This window comes from Pieris brassicae, chromosome 1, assembly GCF_905147105.1.
Source record: "Pieris brassicae chromosome 1, ilPieBrab1.1, whole genome shotgun sequence".
Lineage (NCBI taxonomy): Eukaryota > Metazoa > Arthropoda > Insecta > Lepidoptera > Pieridae > Pieris > Pieris brassicae.
Genome location: NC_059665.1, coordinates 1,405,061 through 1,420,503, shown reverse-complemented (window position 1 = coordinate 1,420,503; position 15,443 = coordinate 1,405,061). Strand labels below are relative to the sequence as shown.

Here is a 15,443-nt window from a genome sequence, read left to right as displayed (position 1 = left end):
TGTAACAATAACGAGTAGAACTCGTAAGTGAAATAGATAAATGTTATAAAAAAATATAAACAATATTTTAAAAACATTTTCTACATGTAACACAAAACTTTCGTTCTTAATTTAGTAATGGAATAAAAATTTACGTGTAATAGTGAAAAACAAATACATCAACGGACATTACTATATAACCTCTAGAAACAACCGTAACTAGAACTGAGATTGTACAGGCAAACACACCTTGCTTCATACTTAATGTTACTAACATAATTCTTACAACTAAATGTGTGATTTAAAAACCGAGACACAATCTATACTTTGCAAAATATTGGCAAAGATAGCGCTGCGAAACTGAGTAAGAAGGGATCAATGTTAGGGGAAAATGTATTAGCTAACACCACACCCTAGCAATAGTAGCGTTAAAACACTTCAGCTGTAGGGAATTAGTTATGTCGACGTATCGAGAGCGTTTTTAGCAATTGAATGAATAAAATTCACTCATGTAAATAACGGAACATTCGTTTCTAACGACGTGCTCGCGTCATAAGTTTATCGTAATACAATTGACTTTAAATTTCTACAATACCATCCAGCGTTATTAGATTTACCACAATCAATTTTGTTTCTAAATTCACAACCATGAATCCATGTCCTCGAAGCGGTCGATGTTCGCTCGATGACACGTAGGGCTTTGTCAGCACAAAAAACTATTGATAGCTCCCGCTATTTTGTTTGCGAAATCTGGGGCGCATTTTTTGCAAGCCGGAAGTGCTCGAAACAATGCCGTGCAAATCTCGTACGAGGATTTTGCGTCATTGTACGTAAGTTTCATCATGTTGTGATATCACAAGACGCGCTAATATTATAACACGTGTTGAAACTATTGAGCCAATTCTATCAGTATACGGTTGTAGACATAGAGTTCATGCTATAGTATATATATAGTATATGCCAAACTTGAAAAACAAACTCACTGAATTATTTGAATTTCGAATTCTGACAAGTGAAAACCAGGTAGGTTTCTAACTGATGTTTATATATTTTTATTTAGATGCAAGTTTAGACTTAAATCAATGATTTAAATAAAAGGGGATGCTTATAAGTCTTTAATGAAGTAACGTGGGCTTATTACAAGTGGATAAACATCACTAGCTGTACACAAACAGGCTGTATTGCCCGTAATAGACGTAGTTAAGGGGATGTTCTGGCTTGTTTCCCTTCGGGCTTTTACCTGAATTACTGTAGTGCCATCGAGGCGTAGTGGATGATCCGAGTGGAAAGTGACATTCGTACATTTTATTAGCATTCGAGCGAGGGGAACTAATCCTAGGGAGGCTGTATGCATCACTGACTTTTGATTGTAGGCGGATTGAGTGTGCACAAAGAGAATCTTAAGCTCTACATCTAAGCGGAGGAAATAGTTTCAAAGTGAAGTCATGTCTTAATACAATGGATTGATATATTGTTTACGTTCCCGTTACGATAATTTATTTATTTATAAAAACACAATTCCGTTATAACAGGTGAACTAACTAAATTGATCAAAAATTAAACAAATAACTAACTTTTGTCAGTTTATGATGTGCTGATGTGTAAAATAAAAAAAATATGAATGCGAAGTGAAAGAGGTCACCGGCTTTATCAAGACAAATGTGTGCTGGTTAGGTAAGTTAGAGCTGGAAAAAAGGGTATACTCAAAGTCCGGCAGCACATTCCCCATCGAATGTTATAGATAGGTAAGCTAAGACTAATAAATAACATACACGCGCGTCTAATATCTTTGACGAATACACTTCCAAAAATACGAGGTACGTAAAATGTTGGCCATAATGTCGTGACAGGTATGCCACAAGAGACATGCACATATTTTATTAGCATTCTGTCGCGGGGGAATCAATTCTAGAGCTGCATAAATCCAGCACGTTTCACGCCGCCTCGCTCTCAGATTGCATGCAGCTACAGCTGTCTCATAGATTATCCGAGGCATCAACATTTCACATCTATGTTTACTGCTATTTCATGCAGGTTCTATGTAATTACTTATCAGATTTTAATGTAAATAAATCAGTAGCGTTACGACATTTTTAGGTCTGGGCCTCATATTTCTGTACCTGTTTCATGATCCTGTACCTGTAACACGACGTGGACTTTTTGTTTCTAAGGCAAGCCAAGTCGATGTTTTCCTTCACCTTTCGAATTTTGATTGCGCACATCTAGAAGTCCATTGGTGCACAGCCAGGTATCAAAGCTACGACCTCAGGAACCTAATGTGGTAGAGGAATATCTAGCTTTCGAAGTTTCATCACGAAATAGATATATAAATATGAGGTAATGACTATGGATTCTAGCGCCACCAGTTTTAAGATGTTTTATATAATATAAGTTGTTTTCAGCCTATTAAGTATATAGCTTAGGTTACATTTGTATGATGAATGTCATTTAAAACGTTTTATAACAGAGAGCATACCTATCTAATATATAAAATTAAAGTTGTATATGTTTTGTTCTTTAATAATTTGATTAATTGAGAATGTTTTATGAAAATTTCTTTAACGATTTGGAATAAATCGTATCAATATTATGAACAGATAAATACAGAAAAAGCTGTTCCAAAATTAAGTCAATGACCTAGGCAGTTGCCACATGCTATCAGATATTAAAAACTGGTTGTAAGAACTAAATGTTACTGCGGTTTTTGTAATACATTTTTATACTTCCTGATCGATATAAATCAATTATTTTCGATTTCTAGGAAAACGTCGCTAACTGTAACGGAAAAAAGACTTCCGATACCGTAAAAGTAGTAAAAAATAAATTTTTAAATTCAATTATTTTATTGGATATGAACGGGAACGTTTCTCCACAATTGAGCGTTATTTAAGGCAGTTTTAACCGCGCACCAACACTATCTGGAAATCGGCTGACCACTGAAGTATTTCGTAACCAATTCGACTTAGGGTCCTTCAAAAATCGGCAATGCACTTACAAGCCTTCTGGCAATGTCCATGGGCTTAACACCAGGTGTGCCTCCTGCCCGTATGTATAATATTTATATATTATTAAATATTATGATGGAAGTAAGAGAGGTGAGGACCGTGGGAGGTCTACGGTCGGAATTTTAATTTGTTTATATACAAGTATGTATATAAATAAATTAAAATTTACATAACTAGATCAAATCAATTCAAGCGTTTATACAGTATGTTTATATAATATATTTTAACAGTATGTTTTTCAATAATATAACAACTATAAGTATATAAACATATTAACAATGTCCAAGGAATGTTGTTTTCACTCGTTTAATATAGTGTTTATATGGTTACCTTATTTTGTTATACTCAAGCATTATATTTTATATGTATGAGTAATATCAGTCTTCTAATAAAATGTTTATTAATGTGATATTTTGTAACCACCCTTTTTCTACTACGTTCCACAAATAAGCGGTTTTAATACAATTATTATTGCCGCGCTATGACGATATCTATGTGATGGCCTTGATTTGAGAACTGGCAGTAAATGTAAAATTAGAAGCATTTAATGTATATTTCTTCTTTTGACGTTCATAAGTGTACGTCGCGTTACCTATATGAATAAATGATTTTTGACTTTGACTTCAAACCAGCTACCTATTGAAGTATTTTAGGAACAATTTGACTTAGAACAGGGAGAAAAGCGTACCTAAAAGGCTAGTAATGCATTGGATTAGTTGTAAAAGTACAACACATATATGTATATTTTTTTATAGAATCATCATCATATAATATATAAATATAGTTGGTATTAATAAAACACTTTTTAAACGGATTGAAGGTATGTATTATTATTATAAACTTATAATTATTTACATAAATTTAAATTTTACGCGTGCTTTACAGCGTGCGTGGTCACGGTGACTGAAGACAAAAGGTGTTGAATGTCAAAAGTATCACAGCTGTGGAGAAAGTTGTGTTATCTGTATTTATTTCCCCGGAGTTGGTATCGACTACGTCCGAATCCGTTTAAAAGTGTTTTCTTAATGTGTAAAAGCCATGTTAACAATACTATAGTTGACATTACACACGAAATCTATTATCAGACTGCTCTTATCAATCAGTTCTCTGGTTGTTGTTTCATCGTGACGCAACTCAATATCCACCACCAAGCTACGTGGATGGATATTTAAGCTTTTTATGTAACAGGGGGCCAAACCAGCAGGTGGGAGGAAGCCTGAACATTATGAATCTTGTAAGTGCGTTGTCGGCCTTCAAGGTCACACTTATCACAATGTGGCTCCTAAGTCGTAACTGTTCTGAAATACCTGGAATAGCAGCTGGTTCCAAACTGTTACTGCTGTACAAACGTTGGGGTTTGAAACTAATTTATAAGTTTTGGAATTGTGATAGAAAAAGTTATGATGAATTTTAATCATAGTTTGTTGTTTAATGATACAGTAACATGTGCACAGCATACGCGCTGTAGTCGTCACATGTCTTGGCAGTTATCTATTTTTATTATTCCAAGTAGAACTCTATAAATGATCGCTTCATATAACTTAAGGCAAAAAAAAGAAATTACACGCAAAAATGGCATGTGGTACATTCGCGTGAAAAAGTCATCAATCAGAAGACCAAACGTGTAACCTTAAAAATTGAGACAAAGCGACTTCAACTAAACACTCTCTATATAATGAAACAAAATGTCCTAAGTTCTTATCAGCACTGACTATAACGCTCCTTTTATTACTAGTTTTTATAGCGCATAGTCATAGAAATATACATGAAGTTTCGAGTACAGCAAGTGTGAGACTACGGAAAGACTTCTACAGACAGTGGGGAATATTAAATAACGTAGTATTATGTAATAAATCTCTTTTAACTATGTTGTATTATGTTACAGCGTCTCGGCACCTCAGTGAGTACGTGGATAACTACGAGGAGGTGCACTACAATCATGATGAGGTGCATCTCCAGCACCTACGCGCGCGCCGCTCCGTCGACCCGCCAGATCTGCGAATTAACTTCAATGCGCATGGGCGGCGGTTCAATTTGCGGCTTCGACGCGATCTCTCAGCCTTTAGTGATGATTTTAAGGTAAGGGACCGAGGGCAGTTGGTAATTAGTCTGGCTTGAAAATGTCACCGAAGTTTAGTAGAATAAAGTATCAAAATTACTTTAATAAAGTATTATCTCTGTGGCTTAATACAGTACCCGGTCTCCATAAAACGCGCTATTTCTCAGGTTATATTTCCGTAGTGTGAAATTTATAATGGTTTCCAGTCCATAATTATTTTTCCGTTCCTTTGCACGTATTTCAATTGTGTTGTTATAAAATTAAGCTAAATAACTTTATGAAATTAATTGTTTCAAATGCAAAACCGTTATTCCTACAACGCGATGTCATATAAAGCGGTCCGGGTCTAACGCGTTATACGTGCGTACTAATGAATGCAAAAAAACGGTCCTCGTTTCGATCTTATAAGATAAAATATTATTAATATAAATTGTGGTTTTTTTTCTAATATGAGAAAGTCGAAATAGTTCGGATTTAAAATTAAATTAAATATATATTTCGTTATTAATTTAAATATATAATGCTGCATTACAATTAATGCTTTATTATCATAACTAAGACATTCTTATGTTTTATAAATGTTCATGAGAAAATAAGGTTTTAACGTGAAAGTAGAAGATCCACTAATGAGCAAGCTTTGAGTACTTTGAGCTTTCTATGGAAACTTGTTATAAACATAGAACAAATGAAATTATAGTTAATATAATTTGTGTCTGTTTTGTTCCATTTTCTAAATAATTGATGATTTATTCTGTCTTAACAAAATGTTACCAACCTTTTGTGCTAATAAATCTATTTTTGAACGTCACAGTCATCATGTGACCTGCATCATCATTTCCTGTACACTTTCCTTATAATTATGTATCAAACATGCTCGGCGGCGGTATAAGCTTCTCCGCCGCCGCCCGACTGCCCCACTAATCTAAGTACTTCGTATCTTACAGTATAATGAATACATAATTAACAGGTTAAGCGTCATACACACGGCCCTAAAATCAGTGGCCGTTTTACTCGGGCTGTAGGTGTAATAAAATACTGGTAACTACCTTATAAATAACTAGGTAATTGTGGAATCGACTCCGGTTGGGAGAAACGATCTCCAATTTAATAGATAATAATAATAATAATCTTTATTTCTTCTCTCACATATACATACATAGAAGGTTATTATGATTAAACTAAGATGATAACATTTGGAAGTGTATGTGAGAGACTGGTCTCTGTAACAGGAGACCTGAGTGACAGATAGCCAGCCTCTCCACCACCGGACCGGATTGTCTTAAGAATTGTTTAAAGTGACTCCTCCCTCAAAGGCCGGCCATGCACCCACTAAAATATATACTTGAACGTATCTATACTTGAACTTTAATGCATTTTAACAAAATATCGCCGAATAAAATAAGAATTTGGTTTTGAATTCTCATAATTAAAAAGTTGTATGAACTACCTTTGAGCTTACCTGAGCTTTTGACTTCGTCATCTTAGAAGCAATTCATAGAAATAACTTTTTTATTTTTACCTAAAACTAGAGTGCATATCTAAGAATGAGATTCAGATACTTAAATAGTATGACAAAATGTATTACAGTTTTTATTTACGGGAGTCTTAACAGGATGTTATAGGGTATAGAGGGCGGTGGTCTGATATTTGGTGGGACCGTGGTTGGAAGGCTTCCTGATTAGGTTGTTTTAGAATGTGTTTTCTTTCATATTTGTTTTATTTTCCGGTTTCGTAAGAAAAACATAATATATATATATATATATATATATATATATATATATATAGCATCGCTTCAGAACTCCTTAATCACCAGGAGAAGAGTTGCAAAGTGGAGAACAGTGGAAAGGGTTAAAGGAGACCTTTGCCAAGACGCACACCGAACTCTGATTGACCGAGATATACTGAAGTGAAAATACATTAATACATAATATTTGTTCTGTTTATTCTTATTATAAACAGAACAAAATTGAAAATCTACAACCTAATAATAAATACATAAATAAGTTGAAAATCTTATACACTCATAATAATACAGTATAATAAGTTTTGTATGATATTTGCAATCATGTTTTCTTTGTAACCTCCATATCCGTAAACGATATGAGCCCTAAATGGCCTGACATAAAAAAAACATAATATAAATGAAATTTGCCCCTTATAGCCGCTCTACATGTACATTTACACTTGCAGGTTCACGGTTCCCAAGGGGAGCTGCATGACGTGGACACATCGCACTTATACACGGGCGAGGTATCTGGTAAGTCACAAATATGTATAGTATTGTATTGTGTATATAGTGTTCTTGTTTCTTAGTGAAATGGCGTAAATATTAGGTTATTGTAATGAAATTCGTTAATTAGGATAACTATACACATACACACTCTCACGTACTTACTTTTAAACCACCACATAACACAGCCGAATTAGGTATAACTTAGTTAAATGTATTTAATAATCTTTATTGAGTTTTTCTTTTCGCAAATGTTTGAACGTTTTTGTATGAATTATGTATTCCATCTTTGGCTATATTTTTATTATACTTGTTGTTATATAATTAATGTTTATATATAGGATTACGAAAAAGATAAATTAATTGAATGTAAAAATCCTCAATGATTTTGTGGAGCGGTAAGAATTAAGCGTTTTGAGGCGAGTAAGGTAATAGAGAAACAACGGTTATTTAGTTTCATGATATGCGCACGAGTGGCATGCATTAGACAAATGGAAACGAAGGCGAAGGCACATATTTTCGAATATACAGCTTGTAACATATACAGTAAAAATGTATTATATATATATATATATATTGTGGTGTACATTATTAAATAAATAGATCAGCTGTCAGCATCTCTAGTCATTTAAAAGTTATTTAGGTGTCATTTACACTTGTTATCCCAACATTGGCAGCGAATTGAAAAGCTCATATTATAAATATAAAAGACCGGATTCCAGGCCTAGTGCTTTCCAATTGAGTGATTATTAACTTTAATAAGGAATCTTCTTTTGGTGCCTCTCTATTACTGAAAGTTGGCCGTCAGTCTCGTAAAGCATGTCTTATCCTGTGCCAGATGTAGTTATTCTCGCGCAGTTCCAATACTTTGCCTTCCCTAACGATACAAAGCCACAATATTTCCTTTACCAACACGCCGATTAACCTGGAGTTCACAGATTATAATTAATTGAGTTTACTATTTTTTATCTGCACTAAGTAATATCTGTTTTCTTATTTGTGTGCAACAACCCCTCCGCAGATAAAGGCCTTCAAGGAACTCCAGGTATTTCTGTCATAGGCAAGCTGCATCCAGCTCGAGGCAGCTGTTTTTTTAAAAATATCATTCGCCTATCTCGTGGCGGTCTTCCTCTTTATTGTTTCCCATTAGGGGGGGGGGGGGGGGCAACCGCCCTTATTATTTATTTACTTACAGCCCATGCATGGCCAACCAACTAAAAATAACATAAAACTAAAATGAAATACAATTAAGCTATTTACAAAATTGGCAGTAAACCTCCTCCTCTCCTCTAATCTTTTTCAAGTACATTTTTAAATCACAGTATATTATATACGCTTCATAAATAGGTCGCTCAGATGAAGAGTTGATTATGGTCCATCGCTCGTCTGACAGTCTTGCTTCATGCCCTGCCCATTTAAGCTCACAATGTATTGTATCAACTCATAAATAGCACCATAAATTATTATCAAAACTGGAGACTCAAAGCAATCAAGTGTTGATTGATGTTCTAGCCGTATGTCTAGATTATCAAGCAGCCGATTTCCCCGTGAATAGGACAAAGTTTGTAATGTATGGTACATTCACAAATTCAAGTTGCAGTGAGCGGATCTTGTCGTGACGTGAGTTATTATTAGGGATTTGAAGATTTGTCTTTGTAAATGTAGTAAAGTATGAGGATAAATTTCATTTGTCTCTTGATTATGTTTTTCGTCTTGAGGCTTTTCATTGATACGTATCTTGACCATAAGTTCTATACAATTTATATGGTGATTAAGTCTTGATTGGTGACTGTACTTACATTTGCTAAATCATCATATAAATTTACATAAGTTGGCTGAAAATTTTGTTGAAGAGTTCCACGTTAAAATAGTTGGGCTGAAAAGTTCGTAGGCATAGAAAAAATATTTTTTTGTTAATAGAATTTGATTTGATTATTCGCCTTCGAGAGCGATACAATTGTTACAGCGGTCATACAATTTTCAACTATCATTTTTATAGATATAAATATAAGAACATATTTTTTTATATTCGGCGATTCATAATTGAAAAGTAAAAATCATTTATTCATATAGGTAACACAATGTACACTTATGAACGTCAAAAGAAGAAATATACATTAAATGCTTCTAATTTTACATTTACTACCAGTTCTCAAATCAAGGGCGTAGAACGTAAGAGAAGAACTGGCAATAAACTCTCCAAAACCACTCTCTTTAATCGCCAAGTTTTTTTTTATAAGCTCTTCATCAGCGCAAAATGTCTGACCAGCCCAGAGAGTATGCGGTTGAGATCTGAGAACAGGCTAATTAGATACACAAGTATGCAAACGACCAAGTATAAAATGCTGTTGCAAAATATTTTTTTAGCGTTCTAGCGTTCTCACGCAAGGGGCGTTACGCGCAACGCTAAGATAATTCGTACAACTGAATACTTTAGCGAAATCAGAGGCGAAAATCAATGTTTTTGGGGAAAGATTCTTTTTTCCATTTGCTTTAACCCTTAGCTTAGCTGATGCTGGTGATGCTATGTAAACAATTTTGCTTGCAACAATCTACGTAGAAACTCCAGCAGATACAGTCGGGAGTCCTTGTCGAGGCGAGGATTAAACGGAATCCTTCTAAATATTACCATTTGCTAAATTATTCGCATCTCTATTTATAATTTATTTACAATTCGTTATCATAAGAAAAACAGGTTACATATGTTATTACACAACGGTTGACAATTTCTTCCAGGCAAACCTATTATGAAAAAAAAAAGATTACAAGAAATGCATAAATTATTAACATAACACTCAAAATATACCAACTAAAATCAAAAATAAATAATAAATATGTAAATGCTAATTAATAATAAAGCTCAAGGTTATCAGTTTATGATATAATTAATATATAAGTATTTAATTACGAGGCTGAGAAGTTTTTCTTTTTGAGCATTTATTTGCTGCTATTTATTTAAGGATTCTAAATTTATTTTGCACAGTAAGATATGATTGAATTTAGTTTCATGAGTAGGTGTTTTAATAATTACATTGTCAAGGGAACGCAAATCAAAACTACCTTACATAATCGAACAAACATACTTATCAAGCCATTGTAAAATCCGAGTAACTCCAGTAAGACAGGTACGAAGTTTGCGGGTGACGCGAAGTGGCGTGGAACAACTTTGCTATTGTACTTCCAAAACGATATAATCTACTCAAGAACACATTGTTGTGAAAAGCTACGTTCTCTGTAGTAGATGTTTGGGTTGTTAAGTAAAACAAATTCTGGAAAATAAATTTTACTTTTTATCCCTTGAATGAAATAAAAATAATACAAAATTCTTTATAAAACACTTTTAATAAAATCGTTTTCTTTGTGGCCTAACGTCCAGAAAATCTCTCTACTTATATATACTAACATTACATAAAAGCTATTTTTGTTTACTCATTATCATTTGTCAATCTAATAGTCCTTAATGTACAACTTTTGGATAAAAAATATTATTCTATAGCATTAAAATTAATATTAATTTGATGATCTTAATAGTGTCAGTTTTATCAGTCAATTTTATCAGTAAACATATTATAGAATTGACTATAATGTAATCTATTTAAAATTCCTTTTAAGACAAATATACACGCCATTATGTGTGGCAAAATGCAAACTTTAGATTGTACCACCGTAACATTACATACGAATAATGAAATAAATAAATAATCTATATAGAACTTTGTATGCTCTTGGTCGATTGTCGCTACGAGAGGACACTCTAGGCATTAATAATTCCGCAAGAGTACACCATATTTCTTTTTCGTAATTTCTGCCCCGTCGGCATCAAAGTCCTCGGCTAATTGGGAGCTTTCGGCCACTCGAGTTTTAATGTCTGGGCATAGATGGCCATCGCTTTGCCATGTAGATAGGGGGCTTGCTAAATAATTGCTTAATCTGAATTGAGATGCCATACTTGACATCCCGATGTTTGCACTGTGTGTGTATGCTCTAAGTTTAAGCAGTTAACTTTTCGCTATATATTCTAGAGATTTGGAATTGGATTGAGAATAAATGTTATTGGTTTTTGTACAACGAAATGTATAAAAATTGTTAATATGTAATTAAACAATCTCCTTGTGAGGATGCAATTGTCCTCTAAACGAACAGGTTTTGTGTTGTGTTTAGTTATAGTTTTAATTAAATTTACACGCCATACTTGGCATATGCGACCAAATATGTACAGATACCGGCAAACAAATGCCCTTTCCTGCGCAGAAGCGATTTTTAGGTGTAACTGGGGGGGGGGGGGGGGAGAGAATAAACTGATTGATATTTTACACGTTGATTTGGCACTGATTATGCCGTTCTTAGTAATATAATCTATTTTGTGTTACACTTTCATAGCTAATTGACTTAATGACACTACAAAACGAAGGGTTATTATATATTACGTTCAGAGAACCAGTCCATAGATCTTTTAGGCCTCTAAGCAGGTGTGGCTAGGTCGGCGAAACATTTAGTGGGAATCTGTCTTCATAATATTGTTTCGAACATTTGCATCACATACAAATGTGTCCTTAACGCGTACATAGGAAAGCACAGTAAGTAACGAAACAAAGTACATTTGAATCGTTTGAGCGACTTCTTTGCATTGTTCTAAGTACATTGACGCTTCGGATTAATAGTAGGTACTCGACGTGCGTAGTTTTAATATAATCCCAAAAGTTTGGTGGCGTGTAACATATATATCCTTGTCTTTAACGCGTACATAGAAAGCACAGTAAGTAACGAAACAAAGTACATTTGAATCGTTTGAGCGACTTCTTTGCATTGTTCTAAGTACATTGACGCTTCGGATTAATAGTAGGTACTCGACGTGCGTAGTTTTAATATAATCGCAAAAGTTTAGTGGCGTGTAACATATATATCCTTGTCTTTAACGCGTACATAGAAAGCACAGTAAGTAACGAAACAAAGTACATTTGAATAGTTTGAGCGACTTCTTCGCATTGTTCTAAGTACATTGACGCTTCGTATTAATAGTAGGTACTCGACGTGCGTAGTTTTAATATAATCGCAAAAGTTTGGTGGCGTGTAACATATATATCCTTGTCTTTAACGCGTACATAGAAAGCACAGTAAGTAATGAAACAAAGTACATTTGAATAGCTTGAGCGACTTCTTCGCATTGTTCTAAGTACATTGACGCTTCGTATTAATAGTAGGTACTCGACGTGCGTAGTTTTAATATAATCGCAAAAGTTTGGTGGCGTGTAACATATATATCCTTGTCTTTAACGCGTACATAGAAAGCACAGTAAGTAATGAAACAAAGTACATTTGAATAGCTTGAGCGACTTCTTCGCATTGTTCTAAGTACATTGACGCTTCGGATTAATAGTAGGTACTCGACGTGCGTAGTTTTAATATAATCGCAAAAGTTTGGTGGCGTGTAACATATATATCCTTGTCTTTAACGCGTACATAGAAAGCACAGTAAGTAATGAAACAAAGTACATTTGAATAGCTTGAGCGACTTCTTCGCATTGTTCTAAGTACATTGATGCTTCGTATTAATAGTAGGTACTCGACGTGCGTAGTTTTAATATAATCCCAAAAGTTTGGTGGCGTGCAACATAAATATCCTTGTCTTTAACGCGTACATAGAAAGCACAGTAAGTAACGAAACAAAGTATATTTGAATAGTTTGAGCGACTTCTTCGCATTGTTCTAAGTACATTGACGCTTCGGATTAATAGTAGGTACTCGACGTGCGTAGTTTTAATATAATCGCAAAAGTTTGGTGGCGTGTAACATATATATCCTTGTCTTTAACGCGTACATAGAAAGCACAGTAAGTAATGAAACAAAGTACATGTGAATAGCTTGAGCGACTTCTTCGCATTGTTCTAAGTACATTGACGCTTCGTATTAATAGTAGGTACTCGACGTGCGTAGTTTTAATATAATCGCAAAAGTTTGGTGGCGTGTAACATATATATCCTTGTCTTTAACGCGTACATAGAAAGCACAGTAAGTAACGAAACAAAGTATATTTGAATAGTTTGAGCGACTTCTTCGCATTGTTCTAAGTACATTGACGCTTCGGATTAATAGTAGGTACTCGACGTGCGTAGTTTTAATATAATCGCAAAAGTTTGGTGGCGTGTAACATATATATCCTTGTCTTTAACGCGTACATAGAAAGCACAGTAAGTAACGAAACAAAGTATATTTGAATAGTTTGAGCGACTTCTTCGCATTGTTCTAAGTACATTGACGCTTCGGATTAATAGTAGGTACTCGACGTGCGTAGTTTTAATATAATCCCAAAAGTTTGGTGGCGTGTAACATATATATCCTTGTCTTTAACGCGTACATAGGAAAGCACAGTAAGTAACGAAACAAAGTACATTTGAATCGTTTGAGCGACTTCTTTGTATTGTTCTAAGTACATTGACGCTTCGGATTAATAGTAGGTACTCGACGTGCGTAGTTTTAATATAATCGCAAAAGTTTGGTGGCGTGTAACATATATATCCTTGTCTTTAACGCGTACATAGAAAGCACAGTAAGTAACGAAACAAAGTACATTTGAATAGTTTGAGCGACTTCTTTGCATTGTTCTAAGTACATTGACGCTTCGGATTAATAGTAGGTACTCGACGTGCGTAGTTTTAATATAATCGCAAAAGTTTGGTGGCGTGTAAATGGAGTTGAGGGGGCGGCATCGATCGCAGTTCGTCGCCCTACTTACGGCATCATTGATGCACTTGCCGTGTTTATGCATCAGATAATCAGCACGGATGCCCGCTCTCATCCACCGAGGTCGTCGATACTTTAATGATACTCGATATTTAACTATAGGAAATTCTTTTGCGACCAGTGGCGCTTCTTTTGTGCGATTATTTTTATCAGCCCTCGGTGGATGTCACTTGAGGGTTGATTTAGTTTACGAAGTTTTTATTTAAGCGAACAACTGTTTAGTGCGCATATAGAAAGTTAAATCCATGTGTGTACTGCCGTGATTGGAACCCACGGCCATAGTGTAGTGCTCAAGCTACTAACCGGAAGACCACGAGAAAGCGTCTGAAAACGTTGTTTTGGTTGGACTCGTTAGTTTGAATTTAATTTAGTTAAAATATAAACATGAAAGCATCCTTTAGATATTAAATACCAAAAGGAACAAAGAACGTCATGGCTCCAAAAATCCTTTTAAACCTGCAGTCTCATCTATTTATATTTTCCACCCTTTCTTTGCACCGACAATTCATTAAAATGTCCTTTAAATAAGCAAAAATATTCACATAAATATATAGCTTGGATGGCTTTAGTGAATTATAAAAATACGAATTTACCTTCAATACCTTTAGAATTTAGAGGTTTTTCGTGTGCGGTTATAAGGGTAACATTTACGTGTTTACCCTCTTTTAACTTGTATAATCCCGTCTCTATTTGCTGTATATTCAAAGAGGTATGCGGTTTCATAAATATATATATACATATATGAAATTCATAATCAAATTACGATTTTGTTTGACGTATTTTTGGGTATTAAACGAAAACAAGTCTGACAATAGGTCTTATCGTATCCGGAAGTGTAATTAAATTACACTGTAAAATGTCTAAAAAAAAACTTGTAGTAAACAAGCCAAAATGTTCAATAGAAATAATTTATATATAGTCGTAAAGTAACTACGATCATAGCTTCGTAAAGATAATATGTTTTTCGGCCCTTTTATGCCAGCGTTTAACAACGATTTGTACAGATTCAGCCCGCTTGTAGACAATAGCGAATGCAATAATGGATAGGAATGGATGGCGGGAAGAGATAAATGGTTGAATAAAATGGGAATGCCAATGTACTGCAGACTAAAAGCACTTAGCTGTTGTAGAAAATAGGATATTTACTAGGATTTCTTCATCGTCTTGTCACGGGACGTCAACTTTAGCCGTTTGTTGTATTGATTCTATCGCGCACTGGAATCGCCGGTACAAATACTCAACATCGGTCTGTTATCGGAGGTACAGAGCTCTAGTGCAGGTTCTTTTTAATTGATTTAACCAGAATCTAAGTTTTATGTATGAATTTATTCAGCTTCTTATTGTTTTCATATTGAGACTTTTACAAAAGCACTCACAGTAGGTTATTCATAGTTATAACTACAGGGGATTTATTTATTTATTGCATATT

At 34.5% G+C, this 15,443-nt stretch overlaps 1 protein-coding gene across 1 annotated transcript in view; it reads left to right on the top strand.

Moving 5' to 3' along the window:
• LOC123720451 (disintegrin and metalloproteinase domain-containing protein 10) overlaps positions 1-15,443 on the top strand; it is a 95,463-nt gene that overhangs the window by 31,828 nt on the left and 48,192 nt on the right. Inside the window, exons 2-3 of the mRNA XM_045677059.1 lie at positions 4,870-5,063; positions 7,234-7,300. Coding sequence (XP_045533015.1) covers positions 4,870-5,063; positions 7,234-7,300 — 261 coding nt within the window. The remainder of the gene's footprint in view (positions 1-4,869; positions 5,064-7,233; positions 7,301-15,443) is intronic.